The 25,053-nt window shown below is 37.1% G+C and overlaps 1 protein-coding gene and 1 long non-coding RNA gene across 5 annotated transcripts in view; one reads left to right on the forward strand and one right to left on the reverse strand.

Moving 5' to 3' along the window:
- LOC117323629 (1-phosphatidylinositol 4,5-bisphosphate phosphodiesterase beta-4-like) overlaps positions 1-15,853 on the forward strand; it is a 108,107-nt gene extending 92,254 nt beyond the window's left edge. For all 3 annotated transcript variants that reach the window (XM_033878952.1, XM_033878953.1, XM_033878954.1), the window contains 11 exons: positions 312-414; positions 815-979; positions 1,566-1,665; positions 1,835-1,939; positions 2,542-2,766; positions 4,022-4,235; positions 4,452-4,488; positions 10,024-10,199; positions 12,726-12,827; positions 13,265-13,409; positions 15,394-15,853. In XM_033878952.1, coding sequence (XP_033734843.1) covers positions 312-414; positions 815-979; positions 1,566-1,665; positions 1,835-1,939; positions 2,542-2,766; positions 4,022-4,235; positions 4,452-4,488; positions 10,024-10,199; positions 12,726-12,827; positions 13,265-13,409; positions 15,394-15,462 — 1,441 coding nt within the window. In that variant the 3' untranslated portion in view covers positions 15,463-15,853. The remainder of the gene's footprint in view (positions 1-311; positions 415-814; positions 980-1,565; positions 1,666-1,834; positions 1,940-2,541; positions 2,767-4,021; positions 4,236-4,451; positions 4,489-10,023; positions 10,200-12,725; positions 12,828-13,264; positions 13,410-15,393) is intronic.
- A 3,431-nt stretch (positions 15,854-19,284) lies between these two features.
- Positions 19,285-22,843, reverse strand: LOC117323630. Of its 2 annotated transcripts, XR_004531781.1 has the most exons (3): positions 20,244-22,843; positions 19,941-20,177; positions 19,285-19,681 (listed from the first exon to the last, which is right to left on the reverse strand). It is a non-coding gene; the product is annotated as an uncharacterized LOC117323630 (long non-coding RNA). The 2 variants fall into 2 exon arrangements; XR_004531780.1 differs by having other exon boundaries at positions 19,941-22,843.
- Positions 22,844-25,053: the final 2,210 nt, after the last annotated feature.

Raw genomic sequence — 25,053 nt, forward strand, 5'->3', positions numbered from 1 at the left:
GTACCGTATTTATCCTCAAGTAATCCTCCTCCCCTAGTGTAAAACTTCAGCATCGTATTTATCCCAAAGTAAGCCTCCTCTCCTAATGTAAAAGTTCAGTACCAAACTTATCCTCAAGTAAGCCTCCTCCCCCAGTACAAAAGTTTGGTTTAAAGTTTTTAGAGGGCTTATTTGTGAACTACTTCAGCTTACTTTTTTAGAAATGATGATTCTGCAAAACTTAAGAAGGAGGCTTATGTGTGGGCCTGGGTTATTTCTGTATAAATACAGTGTGTTGAAACCTTTTTGAAAAATATATAACTGGATTGCAGGTATTTACTTAAACCAGACTTTATGCGCCGGCCTGACAGAACCTTCGAGCCATTCTCCGAGAGTCCTGTTGATGGGGTTATTGCAGCACACTGCTCCGTACAGGTATGACGTCTGATAACCTGATGAGTTTCTGTTTTGAAAAGTGATTAGTGCAGCATATGGATTGTTGTTATAACTCTGATTTCTCATTGATGATCCACTCATTATATATTGTCAATTCATAATTTCTCTCAAAAGAATTTCTCTGGAACCAATTCTCACAGGTGAAAAGATGTTATTATTTACAGCCAATTTTCCATGAGGGGCTTATTGTTTATTTTGTTCTAGTTCCCATTAACTCGTTTATCCTCAAATAAGCACCCTCCTCAAATGTAAAAGTTTAGTATTTAAGTTCGGAGAGGGTTTATTGTGAACCACTTTTATTCTTCTATTTAAAATTGATGATTCTTTGTGGGAAACGACTTATTCTGTATCAACAATGTTTATGACTTTCTTTCTCCAGGTAATATCGGGACAGTTTCTATCGGACAAGAAGATAGGGACCTATGTTGAGGTAGACATGTATGGTCTGCCAACTGACACTATCCGTAAGGAATTCCGTACCAAGGTGGTGCCGTCCAATGGGCTCAATCCTGTATACAATGCCGAGGAGTTTGTCTTCAGAAAGGTAAGAAGTATATTCAGAAAGGTGAGAGTTCTTCTCTACTTCACAAATGTGAGACATCTCTACAGTACTTCAGAAAGGTGAGAGTTCTTCTCTACTTCACAAATGTGAGACATCTCTACAGTACTTCAGAAAGGTGAGAGTTCTCTACTTCACAAAGGTGAGACTTCACTACTTCACAAAGTTGAGACATCTCTACTTTAGAAAGGTGAGAGTTCTCTACTTCACAAAGGTGAGACATCTCTACTTTAGAAAGGTGAGAGTTCTCTACTTCACAAAGGTGAGAGTTCTTCTCTACTTCACAAAGTTGAGACATCTCTACTTTAGAAAGGTGAGAGTTCTCTACTTCAGAAAGTTGAGACATCTCTACTTTAGAAAGGTGAGACATCTCTACTTTAGAAAGGGGAGACTTCTCCAGTGCTGTAAACATTTGGTTATAGGAATTGTGCAAACAAGATTTATTTAGTTTAAATTGTTTGAAACGCTATATATTAGCTTAATAAGAATTCTTTGTTAAATTTAAGTTTTGCAAATAAATTTTTTTTTATCTTACTCAACAAGATTCTTCTTATTCCTGCCTCAAAAACAGGTAGTGCTTCCTGATTTAGCTGTACTTAGAATTGCTGTGCTTGAAGAAACTGGTAAACTAATAGGCCAAAGAATTCTACCCCTGGATGGGCTTCAAGCTGGTAAGAACACTGTACTTCCACATGCTGTTCCAAGCCCTGTTTAGAGCTTTAATTCTATGCTTAATTTGAACAAAACATCATTTTAATGGATCTATTTTTTACTTGAAAATTAATGAAAATAAGAAAAGGGATAAAAATATACAACGATTTTTGTGTTTTTATCCTTTAGGTTACAGATATATTTCTCTACGGACTGAAGGAAACTTCCCTTTGTCTCTACCCACTGTCTTCTGTAGAATAATCCTGAAAACCTACATCCCAGACAAGCATTTAGGTAAGTCTGGGGGATATCAATATCATAGACAAGCACTTAGGTAAGAATTTGGGATGTCTATATTACAGACAAGCATTAAGATCAGACTTAATGATGTCTATTACAGACAAGCATTAAGATCAGACTTTGGGATGTCTATATTACAGACAAGCATTAAGATCAGACTTTGGGATGTCTATATTACAGACAAGCATTAAGATCAGACTTAATGATGTCTATATTACAGACAAGCATTAAGATCAGACTTTGGGATGTCTATATTACAGACAAGCATTAAGATCAGACTTTGGGATATCTATATTACAGACAAGCATTAAGATCAGACTTTGGGATATCTATATTGTGGACAAGCATTTAGGTCAGACACAACTAAATGATTTACATAATACTTTGATATTTAGGGGAAATGTAAGAAATTATTCTTTCCTCCCCCCTACATTTCTGAAACACATCTAATGTCATAGATGAATTACTAAATTTGCAATAAAATATTGTTAAATGTACAAGCTTATCTATGAAATCATTATGATATCAAAGCTTATATGAATGGTGTTGGGAATGACTGAGGATACAAAAACAGATATGTATAAATTGTGTTTTAGATTTTGTGAAGCTTCTGTCAAATCCTGAGAAACAACTAAAGGAGATGGGGATCGACACATCTGACATCATTGACAGTCCTGTACCGTGTCCAGGTCCAGCTAATCGCCAACACAGTGGCTCAGGCTTGACTGTGGGTAGTAATGGTCAAGTGATCTCTAACTCCGGCTATGCTGACAAGCCTGCTGGCACACCCAATGCCTCGCAGAAGAAGGAGGAGAAAAAAGGTTGTTAATATATAAACCTATTGATAGTGTTGTTTACCCCTCAGTCAACTGTGACAGGGTATTGCTATCATATGCCAATTGTCAGTTGGTCCATGATTCTATGTAAATGTAACACATTCATTTCTTGATGAATTTCAAGTAAAGTTAGGGAACCGAAGACTAGGTGGGGATGGAGGGAATGGGGGACGATTGCATGAAGTAAGGAATTTTTGTTTCGACTATTTTTGTGAGTTTTATGGCCCCTGATGTTTAAAAGCTTTATCCATTGCTGTGTAGGCCTTGTGCACCTCCTACATCTCATGATTTTGATTAAGTAGGGAGTGTAGGGTGTGAGCATTTTTAGCTCACCGGTTATGAGTAACCGAGAGCTAATGCTGTCACCCCGGCATCCGCGTCCGCGTCCCACCCCAAAACTTTAAAGTTTTTGGGGTAAGTTTTTGGAAAGCATGTAAGTCCAAAAGTATACACCTCATGCCCTTCTAAATTGGTTTATACATTCATTAGAGGTCTAGGAGGGATGTTATGGCAAAATCATGCAGAAAAAAAAATGTGATTTTTTTCGAATTTTACCATTTTGTGGACTTAACTTTTTTGGCACCAAAACCCACTTTAAAGTTTTGGGGGTGAGTCCAAAAGTATACACCTATCACCCTTCTAATTTTGTTTATACATTCATTAGAGATCCAGGAGTGATGCTGTGGCAAGTCATGCAGAAAAAAATTGGCATTTTGGCATTTAGTGGACTTACTTTTTTTGACACAAAAACTCACTTTAAAGATTTGGGGTGTTAGTTTTGAAAAGCTTGTAAGTCCACACCCTTCTTATTTGGTTTATACATCCATTAGAGGTCTAGGAGCGATATTATGTGACATACAATTTCAAAATGACATGCTTATACATACTTAAAAAATGAATGCATAGTGTGATTGCTGCCGCCGGTGAGCTTTCGCAATCATTGATTGCACTTGTTGTGAGTTTTACAGCCCGTGACAGTTTTACACATCGCTTTGTAGACTTGTGAAGGCAGGCACAGATTGAGTTATGCTATTTAAACTTGAAGGGGTATTTCATGTATTGCAAGACATTCTGTGACAATTCTTCTAATTTTGTTTTCTTTACTTGGGAATGTTAAGTACTCATTTATCATGATATTACTAATTAAGTCTAACTATAAGCCAGTAGCCTCAGTTTATGCATTTATTCTGAGTTATATGCCACAGTGAGTTTACATTCTACTACCATGGTCCATTTACAGATGATATGAGCTTCCCAGCCATCACTAGAGACCTGCTGAAGCAAGCCAAGGCATTCCAGAAAATTCTTAAGAAACAGCAGCGTGAGATGGAGGCATTAAAAAAGAAACAGCAGAAGGAGAGGTCGGCCATGCATCGCCAACACTGCGTAGTTGTCGACAAAATGGTTGCGAATCATAATAAGGAACGGCAGGGATCAGACAAAAAGAAAAATGGGTAACTGTTGATTATTAAATCATTAATCTTTCTATATTCTTTATTCAGCACACTGATCTCATCTGCAAAATGATACTTGGTAAGGAGAAATAAACTTTAAAGAATTATTTTTGTGAATCCATATTTTAGACATTCATATTTTAGTCAGAATATAATTTTCTAGGGTATATTTGAAGGATTTTTGCTCTTTTTTATGGCTGCATTATTGTTTTACAGTGATAACTCATTTCCAGAGTTGAAAAACACATCCAAGGTAAGAATTTTGGTCTTACATTATGTGTGTTTCTGATTATTTCACTTAGAGTGTTCAGATTTTTCATTTCCTTTTTTTCACAATATGAATTTTGAATAGGTACAGCAGAAATAATGACTCGTTCTTAAGTTTACAATAATAAGGTGATACTAATGGTTGTGGACCACATTTATATTAGATTTAATCTGTAAAATATGCTATACAGTCATTGCATGTACATTGTATAAGCAGGAGTATATAAAATGTAATTTATTAACAATATAAGGACCAATGACTGATCACATACCTACCTATATAAGTAACTAGGTGATGGATACACACCTTTACCAATATAAGGACTGACTGACCACATACCTACCTATATAAGTAACTGGTGATGGACACACACCTTTACTAATATAAGGACTGACTGACCACATACCTACCTATATAAGTAACTAGGTGATGGACACACACCTTTATCAATATAAGGACTGATGACCACATGTCTACCTATATAAGTAACTAGGTGATGGACACACACCTTTACCAATATAAGGACTGACTGACCACATGTCTACCTATATAAGTAACTAGGTGATGGACATACACCTTTACCAATATAAGGACTGACTGACCACATACCTACCTATATTAGTAACTAGGTGATGGACACACACCTTTACCAATATAAGAACTGACTGACCACATGTCTACCTATATAAGTAACTAGGTGATGGATACACACCTTTACCAATATAAGGACTGATGACCACATGTCTACCTATACAGTCAAACCTGTCTATAGCGACCGCCCAAGGGGAGGCAGAAAAACGGTCACTATAGACAGGTTGCCTTTATAGACAGGTCAAAATTATTGCACCAACCAATTTACTTAAACCTGCCATAAATAAATTGTCATTGAACAGGGCATTCAGAAGACCAGTCAGAAGTTAAATAAATGCATAAACTTTATAAATCTGAAGGGTTTAATATTTAATGATTTGTGGACCCAAACACAAAATATAACTCAAAATGGTCTTATGGATAATTCTTTTTTAATATTTTGTTCTGAAATAATGCTATATGTATCTATCAAATTATCTCCCTTTCTTTCATAAATAAAGAAAAGGAATACACAATAATTAATAAATTAATTATATTTGTGTTACTGCTAATTATTTTGTGTTATAGTCTTACTTCTTAAAACCAAATTTTTTTTTTTCTGACCCAAATTGAAATCCGGATATTTGTGTCAGTTTACGACTTTTTATTAGTATTGACTAATTAAAGATGGCGGCAGTACAAACGCTAGTACGGACAGCTACGATTAAGAAAGGCATTATTGGCTTTCATGTGAGTAAATCTTGTTGACAGATATGACCAGTGTTTGTTATTGAAGTGATGTATCCTAGTTGTAATCACAAAATTAACTGACCGTGTCAAATGAAGCCACTTGTGCACAGTTGTAATGTAATACCGACACGCATGGTGACCCGACTCCTCTCTTACCGAGCCCCAGGCCAGGGCAGCTACAGTAATTATAGGCTAACAAGTGGTAGGGGTCTTTTGTTTATATACTCAGGCCAGGGTTGTGGTGGTCCTTTGTTTGTATAATCAAGCCAGGGTCGATGTGTCTGAATTTTCCGGGGATTTTTTGAGGGATGACTGCCGAGAGCAGAAGATGGTTGACAGAAATCGGTCTCTATACAAAACAAATTAGCGACCGCCGTTCCGAAATCACCGGTTGTTAGCCACATTAGACAGGTAGTCGCTATACAGAGGGTCGTTATATAGTAAAATCTCACGGGGAATCTTAAAACCGGTCGTTATAGACAGGCAGTCGTTATATACAGGGGGTCGTTAGAGCAGGTTTGACTGTATAAGTAACTAGGTGATGGACACACACCTTTACCAATATAAGGACTGACTGACCACATGTCTACCTATATAAGTAACTAGGTGATTGACACACACCTTTACCAATATAAGGACTGACTGATCACATACCTACCTATATAAGTAACTAGGTGATGGATACACACCTTTATCAATGTAAGGACTGACTGACCACATATCTACCTATATAAGTAACTAGGTGATGGACACACACCTTTACTAATATAAGGACTGATGACCACATGTCTACCTATATAAGTAACTAGGTGATGGACACACACCTTTACTAATATAAGGACTGACTGACCACATGTCTACCTATATAAGTAACTAGGTGATGGACACACACCTTTACTAATATAAGGACTGACTGACCACATACCTACCTATATAAGTAACTAGGTGATGGACACACACCTTTACCAATATAAGAACTGACTGACCACATGTCTACCTATATAAGTAACTAGGTGATGGATACACACCTTTACCAATATAAGGACTGATGACCACATGTCTACCTATATAAGTAACTAGGTGATGGACACACACCTTTACCAATATAAGGACCAATGACTGACCACATATCTACCTATATAAGTAACTAGGTGATGGATACACACCTTTATCAATGTAAGGACTGACTGACCACATATCTACCTATATAAGTAACCAGGTGATGGACACACACCTTTACTAATATAAGGACTGACTGACCACATACCTACCTTTATAAGTAACTAGGTGATGGACACACACCTTTACCAATATAAGGACTGACTGACCAGATGTCTACCTATATAAGTAACTAGGTGATGGACACACACCTTTACTAATATAAGGACTGATGACCACATGTCTACCTATATAAGTAACTAGGTGATGGACACACACATTTACCAATATAAGGACTGACTGACCACATATCTACCTATATAAGTAACTAGGTGATGGACACACACCTTTACCAATATAAGGACTGATGACCACATACCTACCTATATAAGTAACTAGGTGATGGACACACACCTTTACCAATATAAGGACTGATGACCACATGTCTACCTATATAAGTAACTAGGTGATGGATACACACCTTTACTAATATAAGGACTGATGACCACATGTCTACCTATATAAGTAACTAGGTGATGGACACACACATTTACCAATATAAGGACTGACTGACCACATATCTACCTATATAAGTAACTAGGTGATGGATACACACTTTTATCAATGTAAGGACTGACTGACCACATACCTACCTATATAAGTAACTAGGTGATGGACACACACCTTTACCAATATAAGGACTGATGACCACATGTCTACCTATATAGGTAACTAGGTGATGGATACACACCTTTACTAATATAAGAACTGATGACCACATGTCTACCTATATAAGTAACTAGGTGATGGACACACACATTTACCAATATAAGGACTGACTGACCACATATCTACCTATATAAGTAACTAGGTGATGGATACACACCTTTATCAATGTAAGGACTGACTGACCACATACCTACCTATATAAGTAACTAGGTGATGGACACACACCTTTACCAATATAAGGATTGATGACCACATATCTACCTATATAAGTAACTAGGTGATGGACACACACCTTTACCAATATAAGGACTGATGACCACATACCTACCTTTATAAGTAACTAGGTGATGGACACACACCTTTACCAATATAAGGACTGACTGACCACATGTCTACCTATATAAGTAACTAGGTGATGGACACACACCTTTACCAATATAAGGATTGATGACCACATATCTACCTATATAAGTAACTAGGTGATGGACACACACCTTTACCAATATAAGGACTGATGACCACATACCTACCTTTATAAGTAACTAGGTGATGGACACACACCTTTACCAATATAAGGACTGACTGACCACATGTCTACCTATATAAGTAACTAGGTGATGGACACACACCTTTACCAATATAAGAACTGATGACTGACCACATACCTACCTATATAAGTAACTAGGTAATGGACACACATGTTTACCAATATAACTTATAAGGACTGATGACCACATACCTACCTATATAAGTAACTAGGTGATGGACACACACCTTTACCAATATAAGGACTGATGACCACATACCTACCTATATAAGTAACTAGGTGATGGACACACACCTTTACCAATATAAGGACTGACTGACCACATACCTACCTATATAAGTAACTGGTGATGGATACACACCTTTACCAATATAAGGACTGACTGACCACATGTCTACCTATATAAGTAACTAGGTGATGGACACACACCTTTACCAATATAAGAACTGACTGACCACATACCTACCTATATAAGTAACTAGGTGATGGACACACACCTTTACCAATATAAGGACTGACTGACCACATACCCTACCTATATAAGTAACTGGTGATGGATACACACCTTTACCAATATAAGGACTGACTGACCACATGTCTACCTATATAAGTAACTAGGTGATGGATACACACCTTTATCAATGTAAGGACTGACTGACCACATACCTACCTATATAAGTCACTAGGTGATGGACACACACCTTTACCAATATAAGGACTGATGACCACATATCTACCTATATAAGTAACTAGGTGATGGACACACACCTTTACCAATATAAGGACTGATGACCACATACCTACCTTTATAAGTAACTAGGTGATGGACACACACCTTTACCAATATAAGGACTAACTGACCACATGTCTACCTATATAAGTAACTAGGTGATGGACACACACCTTTACCAATATAAGAACTGATGACTGACCACATACCTACCTATATAAGTAACTAGGTAATGGACACACATGTTTACCAATATAACTTATAAGGACTGATGACCACATACCTACCTATATAAGTAACTAGGTGATGGACACACACCTTTACCAATATAAGGACTGATGACCACATACCTACCTATATAAGTAACTAGGTGATGGACACACACCTTTACCAATATAAGGACTGACTGACCACATACCTACCTATATAAGTAACTGGTGATGGATACACACCTTTACCAATATAAGGACTGACTGACCACATGTCTACCTATATAAGTAACTAGGTGATGGACACACACCTTTACCAATATAAGAACTGACTGACCACATACCTACCTATATAAGTAACTAGGTGATGGACACACACCTTTACCAATATAAGGACTGACTGACCACATACCTACCTATATAAGTAACTGGTGATGGATACACACCTTTACCAATATAAGGACTGACTGACCACATGTCTACCTATATAAGTAACTAGGTGATGGACACACACCTTTACCAATATAAGAACTGACTGACCACATACCTACCTATATAAGTTACTAGGTGATGGATACACACCTTTACCAATATAAGGACTGATGACCACATGTCTACCTATATAAGTAACTAGGTGATGGATACACACCTTTACTAATATAAGGACTGATGACCACATGTCTACCTATATAAGTTACTAGGTGACGGACACACACCTTTACCAATATAAGGACTGATGACCGCATACCTACCTATATAAGTAACTAGGTGATGGATACACACCTTTACCAATATAAGGACTGATGACCACATGTCTTCCTTTACAGATAACTGAATTAGTGACTGACCACACGAAGGAGTGGTCAGACATGGTGATGAGACAGGTGTCTGAGGAACATGACCTGCGTAAGGAACACATTAATCAACAAAATGACTGTCTGAAGAAGCTGCTAGAGGAAGGCCACCAAGATCAACTCAAGGAGCTCAACACAAGACAGAGCAGGTGACAACAGTTTTTAGCTCACCTGCCCGAAGGGCAAGTGAGCTTATGCCATGGTGCGGCGTCCGTCGTCCGTCCGTCCGTCTGTTCGGCCGTCCGGCCGGCCGTCCGGCGTCAACTTTTTCATTTAAACAACTTCTTCTCAATAACCAAGAGGCCCAGGGACTTAATATTGGGCCTGTAGCATGCTGGGGTGAAGGGCTACAAAGTTTGTTCAAATAAATGACCTTGACCTTCATTCAAGGTCACATGGATCAAATAGGCTATAATCTTCAAACAACTTCTTCTCAATAACCAAGAGGCCCAGTGACTTGATATTGGGCCTGTAGCATGCTGGGGTGAAGGGCTACAAAGTTTGTTCAAATAAATAACCTTGACCTTCATTCAAGGTCACATGGGTCAAATAGGCTATAATCTTCAAACGACTTCTTCTCAATAACCAAGAGGCTCAGGGACTTGATATTAAGCATGTAGCATGCTGGGGTGAAGGGCTGCAAAGTTTGTTCAAATAAATGACCTTGACCTTCATTCAAGGTCACATGGATCAAATAGGCTATAATCTTCAAACAACTTCTTCTCAATAACCAAGAGGCCCAGGGACTTGATATTGGGCCTGTAGCATGCTGGGGTGAAGGGCTACAAAGTTTGTTCAAATAAATGACCTTGACCTTCATTCAAGGTCACATGGGTCAAATAGGCTATAATCTTCAAACGACTTCTTCTCAATAACCATGAGGCCCAGGGACTTGATATTGGGCCTGTTGTTTGCTGTTGTGAAGGGCTACAAAGTTTGTTCAAATAAATGACCTTCACCTTCATTGAAGGTCACATGGGTCAAATAGGCTATAATCTTCAAACGACTTCTTCTCAATAACCATGAGGCCCAGGGACTTGATATTGGGCCTGTAGCATGCTGGGGTGAAGGGCTACCAATTTTGTTCAAATAAATGACCTTGACCTACATTCAAGGTCACGGGTGAAATTTGCGATAGCCAAGAGCCTCCAAGACCTGATATTAGGCCAATAGAATGCTGGAATGAAGGACTAGAAAATGTTTAATATGAATAAAACTAGCTTACAATGCTATTTGAATAAAGAGGTAATCAACATAGTATCTTTAGAAATGACCTCATCAACTTCAAAGTTGCTGTAGAGCCAGGTGAGCGATACAGGCCCATTGGGCCTCTTGTATTGGTTAACAATTGATTCATGGTTTACATTTAAATTGTCAATGGTTCAAGTTATACTACGGTTATAAAGATTTTTCTCTCATCCCTACCGGTATCATACTGGTCTGTCCAGGTAAATACACCCATGCTTGCTGTGTGTGTATTACCTCGCTTCCAGTGTAGGCTAGCCACGTGCGCGCATGATACAAAAGTAGGTCGCCGAACCGAAAGTAGATCTATCTATAGATTTGTAAACACATCGTCTGCTCCATGTTATGTAATCAGATAATAATTTTTTTTATTTATGATATAAATTATGTAAAAAAACACGTTCTTTTATTGTTTTTTATTAATAAAACATGGAACTATATTTTCACGCGAAAGGACACACTAGCTTGGCCGACATCAAGTGATTTGGCTTCGCTTGCAATGACAGGGCTGCTGAAACAATGTTAGACTGTAGAAATGAATGGTTTCCTTCGTTTTTAGAACAGCAAACGCTGTTTGCATATATGGGGTATGGTTAATCGATTGGCGCTGTTCTTTTTTTATTATATGCAGTAGAAAAAAAGTTTGGATTGAGAAAAAATGGCGTCTATCTGAGAAAGCTATCGACAGATAGTGTCTATTTTTGCATATTTTAGGTTGGGGAATGAGAGAAAAATACTCAATCATATGTGGTTCATGTAGGATAGGGATATTTCACCCTCTGGGTCACAAAATGTGGTAAAACCCTCGGCAGAGCCTCGGGTTTTACCACATTTTGTGACCCCTCGGGTTGAATATCCCTATCCTACATGACCACATATGATAGAGTCTTATAATATACAATGGCAGTGATTTTTAATGGTTTACATACAGTGGGTATTTGATGGTTTACATACAGTGGGTATTTGATGGTTTACATCCAATGATTTCAATTATTTACATACAATGTTTTTGATTATTTACTTACATAGGTTACAATTTTTAAAGTGGCTTATATATTCAGATATATTTTCTTTGTTTTTAGTAATATAGCTGTGGGTCTGTGTACTGCAAATACTTTGAGACAAACAAAAAGATACAAATACGGGGCTTTTATAAATAAATCTAACTCCTTTTAAATAGTATGATATTTATAATAATAATATTTCAGAGTACAATTAGAAAACAAAATGTTCATTCTATCAAATTTCTTTTAATATCACTCTTCAAATACAGTATATATAACTTACTTTGTTGGAATATGTTTCAGATTTATTTTCAAATTCGAAATTTGGATGAAAGACAGGCTCTATTAAGATTTGCGGATTGTATTCATATATTAACTATCTTCAATGCTTCTTATAATATTTTTCATGAACTTCTAATCCAAAAGGGAGGTGAAGGATCTCAATGCCAATCAAGTGAAACAGTCTATGGAGTCCAGTAAGGTCGTTCAGAATGACAAGTCCATTAAGAATAAGGCAGAGAGAGACAGGTGAGAAATCTGTTTACTAATACATCTACAGTGAATGAAGATGAAGAAGATATTTCTTTAATCTTTCTGAGTTAATAAATTCTGTTATCAGTAAATTGTAATAATCAATTAAAAAAGAAGAGGTCCAAGAGCGTTTATGGTCACCTTAGTTCAGATATAACCTTAATACAGGTACATTGTATAAAGCATACAAAAATGAAATACATTCTAAATACAAATAAGTAAATAGAACTGTGCATGACAAATTTAATCCGAAAGTAGCAGTTTAAGATATGCTAGCTTTTATGATAATTGTGTTGTAAGCTCTTCATACTTCAGGATTTGGTAATGTGCATAAATAATGGTATAACAATGTCATTCATGCGTTATATCAATGAATTTCTGTGGCTCGATCGTCAACACAATATGACATGTGCTCGGGTAATTTTGTTTTTCAGGAGAATACGTGAACTTAATGAAAATAACACGAAGAAATTTATTGATGAAAGAAAGAAACAGACAATGAAACAGTCCAAACAATTAGAATTGCTCAAAAAGAATCATCAACAACAAATGGAAAAGTTTTTACAGGAAAGCAAAAAGGTTTGTAAAGTTTTTACAGGAAAGCAAAAAGGTTTGTTAAGTTTTTACAGGAAAGCAAAAAGGTTTGTTAAGTTTTTACAGGAAAGCAAAAAGGAAAAGTTTTTACAGGAAAGCAAAAAGGTTTGTAAAGTTTTTACTGAAAAGCAAAAAGGAAAAGTTTTTACAGGAAAGCAAAAAGGTTTGTGATATTTTATCACATCCTTTCTCAGGGTAACATTTTATACGAAGATCAATGATAAAACATGACTGTTAAATTGGATAGAAGGGATACCATGCTCCAAGCTCATAACATTTCATTGGAACAGTTGATGTTGATTAAAACCTGATAGACTTGTGTGTATAGATTCTATATGTGTTGGACCTCTACACAAGATAATGTTGTGTGTATAGATTTTACATGTGAGGGACCTCTACACAAGATTATATGTTGTGTGTATAGATTCTATGTGTGTGGGACCTCTACACAAGATATGTTGTGTGTATAGATTCTACATGTGTTGTACCTCTACACAAGATTATATGTTGTGTGTATAGATTCTATATGTGTTGGACCTCTACACAAGATAATGTTGTGTGTATAGATTCTACATGTGAGGGACCTCTACACAAGATTATATGTTGTGTGTATAGATTCTATATGTGAAGGACCTCTACACAAGATATGTTGTGTGTATAGATTCTACATGTGAGGGACCTCTACACAAGATTATATGTTGTGTGTATAGATTTTACATGTGAGGGACCTCTACACAAGATAATGTTGTGTGTATAGATTCTATATGTGAAGGACCTCTACACAAGATAATGTTATGTGTATAGATTCTACATGTGAGGGACCTCTACACAAGATATGTTGTGTGTATAGATTCTACATGTGTTGTACCTCTACACAAGATTATATGTTGTGTGTATAGATTCTACATGTGTTGGACCTCTACACAAGATTATATGTTGTGTGTATAGATTCTACATGTGAGGGACCTCCACACAAGATTATATGTTGTGTGTATAGATTCTACATGTGTCGGACCTCCACACAAGATTATATGTTGTGTGTATAAATTCTACATGTGTGGGACCTCTACACAAGATTATATGTTGTGTGTATAGATTCTACGTGTGTTGGACCTCTACACAAGATTATATGTTGTGTGTATAGATTCTACATGTATGGGACCTCTACACAAGATTATATGTTGTGTGTATAAATTCTACATGTGTGGGACCTCTACACAAGATTATATGTTGTGTGTATAGATTCTACGTGTGTTGGACCTCTACACAAGATTATATGTTGTGTGTATAGATTCTACGTGTGTGGGACCTCTACACAAGATTATATGTTGTGTGTATAGATTCTACGTGTGTTGGACCTCTACACAAGATTATATGTTGTGTGTATAGATTCTACATGTGTTGGACCTCTACACGAGATTATATGTTGTGTGTATAGATCCTACGTGTGTGGGACGTCTAAACAAGATTATATGTTGTGTGTATAGATTCTACATGTGTTGGACCTCTACACAAGATTATATGTTGTGGGTATAGATTGTCATGTGTGGGACCTCTACACAAGATTATATGTTGTGTGTATAGATTCTACATGTGAGGGACATCTACACAAGATTATATGTTGTGTGTATAGATTCTACATGTGTTGGACCTCTACACAAGATTATATGTTGTGTGTATAGATCCGTCATGTGTTGGACCTCTACACAAGATTATATGTTGTGTGTATAGATTGTCATGTGAGGGACCTCCACACAAGATTATATGATAATAAATTCAAATAGGTGTTGATGTTAAAACAGTCCATAGTGAAAATAATTATTGTCTTAATTATTGAAATGGAAGTAAAACAGAGATGTCACCACTGTTGTCTGTGAAAAAATAACAAGAAGAAAAGCAAAGCAATAAAGTAACAGAACAGATATGTAATGTGATAAACACTTATGTTAGACTTTTGATCCTGTTTCAGGAGCTGGAAAAAGCAGACATGATCCATGAAGAGGTTAAATTAGCTACAAAACCAGAAACTGATGTCTAATAGCTGCTAGTATTTTGTTATATTCTGAACTGTGAGGAACAACAACAGACTGGAACCTGTAGCTTACCTGACAGATATACTGTCTGCTACCTGTAGCTTACCTGACAGATATACTGTCTGGTACTATAGCTTACCTGACAGATATACTGTCTGCTACCTGTAGCTTACCTGACAGATATACTGTCTGGTACTATAGCTTACCTGACAGATATACTGTCTGCTACCTGTAGCTTACCTGACAGATATACTGTCTGCTACCTGTAGCTTACCTGACAGATATACTGTCTGCTACCTGTAGCTTACCTGACAGATATACTGTCTGCTACCTGTAGCTTACCTGACAGATATACTGTCTGCTACCTGTAGCTTACCTGACAGATATACTGTCTGCTACCTGATAGCTTACCCTGACAGATATACTGTCTGCTACCTGTAGCTTACCTGACAGATATACTGTCTGCTACCTGTAGCTTACCTGACAGATATACTGTCTGGTACCTGTAGCTTACCTGACAGATACACTGTCTGCTACCTGTAGCTTACCTGACAGATATACTGTCTGCTACCTGTAGCTTACCTGACAGATATACTGTCTGCTACCTGTAGCTTACCTGACAGATATACTGTCTGCTACCTGTAGCTTACCTGACAGATATACTGTCTGGTACTATAGCTTACCTGACAGATACACTGTCTGCTACCTGTAGCTTACCTGACAGATATACTGTCTGCTACCTGTAGCTTACCTGACAGATATACTGTCTGCTACCTGTAGCTTACCTGACAGATATACTGTCTGCTACCTGTAGCTTACCTGACAGATATACTGTCTGCTACCTGTAGCTTACCTGACAGATATACTGTCTGGTACTATAGCTTACCTGACAGATATACTGTCTGGTACTATAGCTTACCTGACAGATATACTGTCTGGTACTATAGCTTACCTGACAGATATACTGTCTGCTACCTGTAGCTTACCTGACTGATATACTGTCTGGTACTATAGCTTACCTGACAGATATACTGTCTGCTACCTGTAGCTTACCTGACTGATATACTGTCTGCTACCTGTAGCTTACCTGACAGATATACTGTCTGCTACCTGTAGCTTACCTGACAGATATACTGTCTGCTACCTGTAGCTTACCTGACAGATATACTGTCTGCTACCTATAGCTTACCTGACAGATATACTGTCTGCTACCTGTAGCTTACCTGACAGATATACTGTCTGCTACCTGTAGCTTACCTGACAGATATACTGTCTGCTACCTGTAGCTTACCTGACAGATATACTGTCTGATACTATAGCTTACCTTACAGATATACTGTCTGCTACCTGTAGCTTACCTGACAGATATACTGTCTGCTACCTGTAGCTTACCTGACAGATATACTGTCTGCTACCTGTAGCTTACCTGACAGATATACTGTCTGCTACCTATAGCTTACCTGACAGATATACTGTCTGATACCTATAGCTTACCTGACAGATATACTGTCTGCTACCTGTAGCTTACCTGACAGATATACTGTCTGGTACTATAGCTTACCTTACAGATATACTGTCTGGCACCTGTACCTGGTGTGTCCTGGGTGTATAGTTACAAGGCTCTCATCCCAGCCCATAGACTATTAACATTGAATTGTTATCATGTTATGATATTGAATTTTATAATTAATTTATTAGTGTTTCTCCCCAAAGAATTCTTTTAATTATGTAGTTAATTATATATCATCATCAGATCTCATTAACTGTGAGTGGGGAACCCCTTTGATGGCTATTATTAGTAACTATGAATGGGGAATCCTCCAAGGGCTATTTTAAGCATCTGCGAGCGGGGAATCCTTTGAGGACTATTATTAGTTAGATTAGCGATGTTGATGACAGATCTGTGATTATGGTAGAGGAAGTCTAGCTGTGATAGAGTTACAGAGAGCAGTGTCTCAGTCGCATGCTCTTTTATGACTTTGTATATATATATCAAGAGGTAGTCAGTCACTTGGGAGAGCTGTTTGGATTATATATTTAGTACAATGTGTGAATAGCGAAGTAAACATTTGTAGATATTTGTCATTATGTAACAAGAGCATTACTGTATCTGGTTTGTCTTCTGGCTGTCAACATATGCCTATTACATTACCTGAGTAGACAATGTTACAAGTATGAATACCTCAGCGCTCTTTTACAACTGATATTACGATTGTATCTCTTGTATGAAGGCAGAGGCAGATCATTTGGAATGTTTAGGAAAGTTTCTGGTCTAGAATGTTGAGACATGTGACAACATAAGTAGCTGCAATGTCACAATCGCAAACACTGGTGTGTTCAGTGATGACGAGGAAAATTCATTTCAGAAAGGAAACCAAAGAAAAGTAGAAGTTGGGGACTAACAGTAACCCATAGATACGGGACTACTAACGACAGAGACGGATCATACCAGGCATCTAGAAGTCTTTTGTCAGTGAAACAATTGATATCATTTCATATCATCTAACAAAGTGAAAGATTTAGAAATTTGTATAATTGCTGTGAGAAAGATACAGAACATTGAAGACCAGGAAATGATGTTTTGGGTTGACAGGGAGAAGACAAAATTTTGAACAGTAACGAAAACACAGAAATGTTCATTTCTCTTCCAATTATATGTAAAAATGGTTATGTACTGGTGATATGCATGTCCCACTCTACGCACATTGGCATTGTTTCTGTATATCTTTGTTTGCTGACCTCGTCTGAAGAATCATGGTGTCCATTGCTGTACTGTGGTATCTGTCGACTGACCAGGCTGCCATTAGTTCATTTGTTGTGTTCTTTGAGTTGACATCTCACACTGATGTGACAGATTAAGTGTTTATCTTACGCAGTAAACTTGATACATTAACATCCTGTACGTTATAGTGTCCGTATTGTAGAAATCATACCAAATCCATCATTTTCATATCTAAGCTGAACACATTGTACTTAAAGGGACACTTATAAATGAAATATTGAAGTGTGTACTCTTTCCAGAATCCTCCCTCCTCACAGTCACTCCTATATCAAGGTAGAATTGAGATCATCATTAAGTATAATGAATTCGTTGTTTACCTACCTGGAGCATTTCTGAACAATAATCAGTTGACAAAATTACAGCAAAATACTGTCATCAGTTTCATCCTAAATCAAAGCTACAAGCCACAAGTCAAGATATTTTAAAGAGAGCATAGTTTGGTGGTGTCTGTTCAGAGGATTATCAGGTCAAGGAGATGTATATATCTATATGTGTTTATCAATATACCATATAGGTGGGTTTTAGGGGATAGACAAGCATGATATATTCTGTTTATAGTTTACCAAGCTTTTATCTTATTTTGTGTTAGAGTTGTCTGTTATCTGTTGGAGAAATTACTGATTTTGTTTGTTTTATTTTGCTTTAAGGACATGAAGATACTTGATATAGCTTGTTTCTGCTCTGATTGTTCATTTACATTGATTTTGTACTTTTATGTTTCTTTCCTGTTCTGACACTCTTATGATGACTATTCGTGTGACGCATTCCGCATATATAAGCTCTCTATGTTATTCAGTTCTACAAAGTATCGGACTTAAGATTTTAATACTTACAACTTTGTAGTGATTTATAATGACAGATAATAACCAAAGTTTCAGATTTACTACCAAAGATCTATCTATATTGTAAATGTAGTCTGTGTGTCGTGTTATGTTTTTAATTTCATCATGACCAAAAGGTTTTAATTTATCTCAATTATTTGATATTGATGAGCTGTGTGTAAAGTTTATGTGGCAACTCCCTATGGAAATAATCTCATTATTACTTTATATCATTTCAATCATGCATTACAGTTTAATGAATGCCATAGATCTAGTCATACATTGCCGTAAACAAAAAATGTACTGTCCAAATAACCCAACATTGCTAATCATACAATACAGTATACAGTTCCATGAACATTATATATTACTAGTCATACATTACAGTTTACAGTCCCATGAATGCCACCTTACCACTCACACCAATAGATATGTTAAAGTTTACACTCTCATGAATGCCACCATACTACTCATACTGATAGATACATTACAATTTACACTCTCATGAATGTCACCATACTACTCATACTGATAGATACATTACAATTTACACTCTCATGAATGCCACCATACTACTCATACTGATAGATACATTACAATTTACACTCTCATGATCACTACCTTATTGTAAATGTAAACTTTATTTAATTTACAACAATTGAGAAACAAGTTATATTAACTTATATTAATCACGCTTGTTGGCCCGGATGGAAGCGCGCGAGGGGTCTTCCGGGGGAGGAAACCGGAGTACCCAGGGAAAACCCACGTGGTCGGGCAGGTGACCAAATACCGTTTCACGTCCGATCGGGGAATCGAACCCCGGCCGCCTTGGTGAAAGGCAAGTGTGTTACCACTGTGCCACCCGACCACCCATGACTACCTTATTAGTCATACATCACACTATAAAGTTCCTAGAACACAAAATTACTTTCTGAAAAATTGTTGCAGCAGATTTATTTTCAATTAATTTTGGATTTATCAATATGATATGAAAACATGTCCGATTCATTGATGTGAATTGAAGTCCCAAGTGATTTCTAAATTTCTTTTCTGTTAATTTTGTTTTTTATTGATTTCATTGAAACAAATTCATGAAATCAAATTTTCATGAAAATACCTGTATAGTATTCACCAGACCATTTTCAGCAAAGAAATTCATGAAATCAAATTTTCATGAAAATACCTGTATAGTATTCACCAGACCATTTTCAGCAAAGAAATACATTCAGATAAACAAAAAAAATGATGACAAAGCACAGCCATATGATGTCCTATAAATATACATGGTATGATATTTAGTGTAGGATATTGAGTGATACTGAAGACTTCTCTACTTTAATGTTACATTAAGGGATAATTAAATTGTCAGGGCGAGTGAAATTATCTCTGTGTGTAGGACTGAAATGGTGATGTGTATACCAAGGCTTTGTATACCCATATGTCTGTTGTGACTTTATAGAAATGAGGATCATACTGTGCTTAGTTTAATTTGTGCAATAACAGATTTGTTTTCTTTGTTTTGTGAAGACTGGTCAGTTGTTAATGCTTCAATCTTAACTTAATATACGTGTTTGTGCTATTGAAGTGAGATAATCAAAATATTGTGTGAGGGTGTGTGTGTGTTTGTGGGTAATTCAATAGATCATGTAATCCACACAGATATCTCTATATTTACCCTGAGAATCACGCTGAGACATTAATTTTACCACTGTTAGTACAACGTAATGCCTTTCTGTGGTTACTGTCTTCCATAAGATTTTCCTTTGAACAAGATCTTTTTAATCATGACCATTCATTAGCTGTGAAAAAAGGAAATACATCTCCATAATTATACCCTATAAAACTTGCATCTATTCGCAATCCATCATAGTCATACTCGGTTATGGGTTTGAATTGCAAGGAACATTATTAAATAATTAAATATAAATTTTCTCAATGAAATTTCAGCAAATTGCATAAAAGTTGATACCATAGTGGGTAAACAAATGTCCATACAACAGTGTATGATCATAAATGTCTCGCTATCATTCAGATTGAAAATCAAAGAATGAATTCGACAAAATAAAAAAAAAAATTTAACTTTCCTCTTTTCAATCTATTTACATAATACTGTACTCATTATTGTTAATTTTGGTTAATGTTTAAAGAAGAATATCCTTATGATTTTTCTAAGGGAAGTATCTTCTTTTGTATTCAAGTAATTATTCCATGTACATGTACATCCATTCTACTTACACAGTTTAACCTGCCTTAGTGACCCTTGTTTCATTCAAACTTGTCTGTGGGATAAAAAGTAAACAATTTTAATAGACAAATAGCCCTGATGCACCAGTACATCTTTATATGTCATACAGTAAAAGGCTGTTTTCAATCACAACATTATCAAAGTGTATCAGTGAGTAGGTCTTTATACATCAATGATATAGAGAACACAGGGACTTGGCACAAATTTCAACCCATGATTATATGTATCATAAGATACAATATAAAGATTATGTGTTGGGAGTATGTAGCAAGTCCCTGTGGAGCACCTCATTGCTAAATCTAGATCTGCTGATTGTAATAAAATTATGTTGTATTTATTTTGTAATATGTGCAATGTTATGAATGTATTTTTTCTTGCAGACAGGTGGTCTCTAACATTATAGGCACAATGATACCAGTAGATAAAAGTTACTCTATAGTTTGTTAGACCTGTGAGATAGATTGCTACACTTACCTATACTTATTGGCATGCCTGCAGCCTTAGTACTGTATCAAATACATTTTTTTAAATCTAAAAAAAAAACTACTACATAATTATTTGCCATGCAACATAGGGACGATTTTCAAAACATGTCATTAAGATGTTTATTCAAATACTTATAGCTTCCATTCAAATAAACATCTACAAAACAAGGATATTCCTATTGACCTTGAAATAAATTATATTTTTAAACAGCCTGAAAAACTCATGATTTGCATATTTATTTTTCTATATGAAAAAGGTAATTAGGCAGAGTTTGTAGAGGGGAACCGAGAAAGCATATTAGATATATATATATATGATAAAGGAAGGATAACTGATGGAATTAACTGTCCGACTTGTTTTAAGGCTTTACTTACACAGATGTGTACAGGACACAGATTGTTAGACCTCGATATCAAGATCCTTGTCCAGGACCGACTACGACATCTCTCTGGGTATGGTTTATGTCAGCCTTGTAGTTATCACATAAATTAATGTTTACCTGATGTCTATCAAGTCTATTCCCTATGTTTGTAGGGTTGGTGCATTCACGACCTTGTTTGTTAGGGTATTCCAGCAGTTTACCATTCACGACCTTGTTTGTTAGGGTGTTCCAGCAGTTTACCATTCACGACCTTGTTTGGTAGGGTGTTCCAGCGGTTTACCATTCACGACCTTGTTTGGTAGGGTATTCCAGCAGTTTACCATTCACGACCTTGTTTGTTAGGGTGTTCCAGCGGTTTACCATTCACGACCTTGGTTGATAGGATGTTCCAGCGGTTTACCACTCTGTGTAAATGACGACTTTTGTATATCTTGCCTGCTGCGTTCTGTAACTATACAAAATTCATGACCTCTGGTTCTTTTGTTAGAGTTTAACCAATAGCTGATCATACAGGTCAAGTGTTGTAGACTAAACTGAATCTTGTCACCAGTTAGTCTTTCTAAATGGTAATGCCGGAAGCATTAAGTTGCCTTAAACATGTAAATCAACTCTTTGACTTGTGTAACTTTTAGATAATTACATATATATGTATCTTGTCACAGACCTCATTTTTAGCTCACCTGGTCAGAAGCCTCCCTATGGGTAGGGGACTCAGAATTGTACAAATGATGGGGCTGACCCCCTGGGGGCCTCTGGGGCGGGGCCAAAAGGGGTCATTTTTGCACTATTGATATAAACGACTTCTTCTCTGAAACCAAGCATTGGCTATCCCTCATATTTGCCTGGTAGCATCACTATGGGGTGGGGATTCAAAATTGTACAAATGATGGGGCTGACCCCCCAGGGGCCTGAGGGGCGGGGCCAAATGTGGTCAATCTGGCTATATTGATATAAACGACTTCTTCTCTAAAACCAAGCAATGGCTATCGCTCATATTTACCTGGTAGCATCATTATGGGGTGGGGATTCAAAATTGTACAAATGATGGGACTGACCCCCCAGGGGCCTGAGGGGCGGGGCCAAATGTGGTCAATTGGGCTATATTGATATTAGCAACTTCTTCTCTGAAACCAAGCAATGGATATTGCTCATATTTGCCTGGTAGCATCACTATTGGGTGGGCATTCAAAATTGTACAAATGGTGAGGCTGACCCCCCGGGGGCCTGAGGGGCAGGGCCAAAAGGGGTCAATTTGGCTGAATTGATATGAACGACTTCTTCTCTGAAACCAAGCAATGGCTATCACTCATATTTGCCTGGTAGCATCACTATGGGGTGGGGATTCAAAATTGTACAAATGATGGGGCTGACCCCCCAGGGGCCTGAGGGGCGGGGCCAAATGTGGTCAATCTGGCTATATTGATATAAACGACTTCTTCTCTAAAACCAAGCAATGGCTATCGCTCATATTTACCTGGTAGCATCATTATGGGGTGGGGATTCAAAATTGTACAAATGATGGGGTTGACCCCCCAGGGGCCTGAGGGGCGGGGCCAAATGTGGTCAATTGGGCTATATTGATATTAGCGACTTCTTCTCTGAAACCAAGCAATGGATATTGCTCATATTTGCCTGGTAGCATCACTATTGGGTGGGCATTCAAAATTGTACAAATGGTGAGGCTGACCCCCCGGGGGCCTGAGGGGCAGGGCCAAGAGGGGTCAATTTGGCTGAATTGATATGAACAACTTCTTCTCTGAAACTAAGCAAGATATATCGCTCATATTTGCCTGGTAGCATCCTTTTGGCTAGGGATTCAAAATTTTATAAAGGAAGGAACTGACCCCCACTCCCCCTGGGGTGCAGAAGGCGGGGTCAAAAGGGGTCAATTGGTTTAAACAACTTCTTTTCTGAAACTAAAATGGATATCACTCACATTTGTGTGGTAGCATCCCTATGGGGTTGTGCCAAAAGTTAATTTTATTTCGTGGATTAATGCATTTTTTGACATCAAATCCTCACGTACCCATATAAAATGCCTATGATATATTGACATAGCAATACCAGTGACAAATATACTTAATCATCATTCTTGTTTCATATCTCATGAAATCCAGGTGAGCGATACAGGCCCTCTGGGCCTCTTGTTTAGCACTACATTTATATACGGTACATCTTGGGGATGCCCAAGATCCTTGTTAGGAGTTTGTGGAAATTTAATGGTTATCAACGTCTTGCTGTTACCAGAGATATGTGACTTGTATCTGTCTCAAACATCTAGAGATTTGGCACTTAAGCCGAAGATTATTGTTAGGAGTTTGTGGAGTTTTAGCTGTTATATATCTTGCTGTGACCAGAGATATGTGACTTGTACCTTGTCACAGACTTCAAGATTTGGCACTAAAGCCGGAGATTATTGTTACAATTTGTGGAGTTTTAGCGGTTATTTACATCTTGCTGTGACTTGAGACATACGACTCAGCACCTTGTCACAGAAATCATTTAGTAAAAGTCTGGGATCTGTAACACAGCACCTTACCACAGAGTGATGTTATATGCCTGTTGTGTTCTATTTAAAGAGAATCTCGTCATTATATACATGTAGTTTGTGATAGCAGTCGATGGGTACTATGGTATGTAGAGTCGCTAGGTATGTAAGCCGAGTGGGAGAGAGTGTGTGCTGCATCAATCATCTAGACATTTTAACATTCTCTAGCATTACCACATTCGTTGTACCCACTTGTTGACTTGTTTATTTTGTGTGTCTATTTTATATGATGCTAATGTCTTTAATCATCTGTAACTTGTTCTTTAAATAATTGTTTTACCCTTTCAGTTATGTCTTTTAAAAATAAAATATTTACAATAGATTTCACATCA

Source organism: Pecten maximus, chromosome 3, assembly GCF_902652985.1.
Source record: "Pecten maximus chromosome 3, xPecMax1.1, whole genome shotgun sequence".
Lineage (NCBI taxonomy): Eukaryota > Metazoa > Mollusca > Bivalvia > Pectinida > Pectinidae > Pecten > Pecten maximus.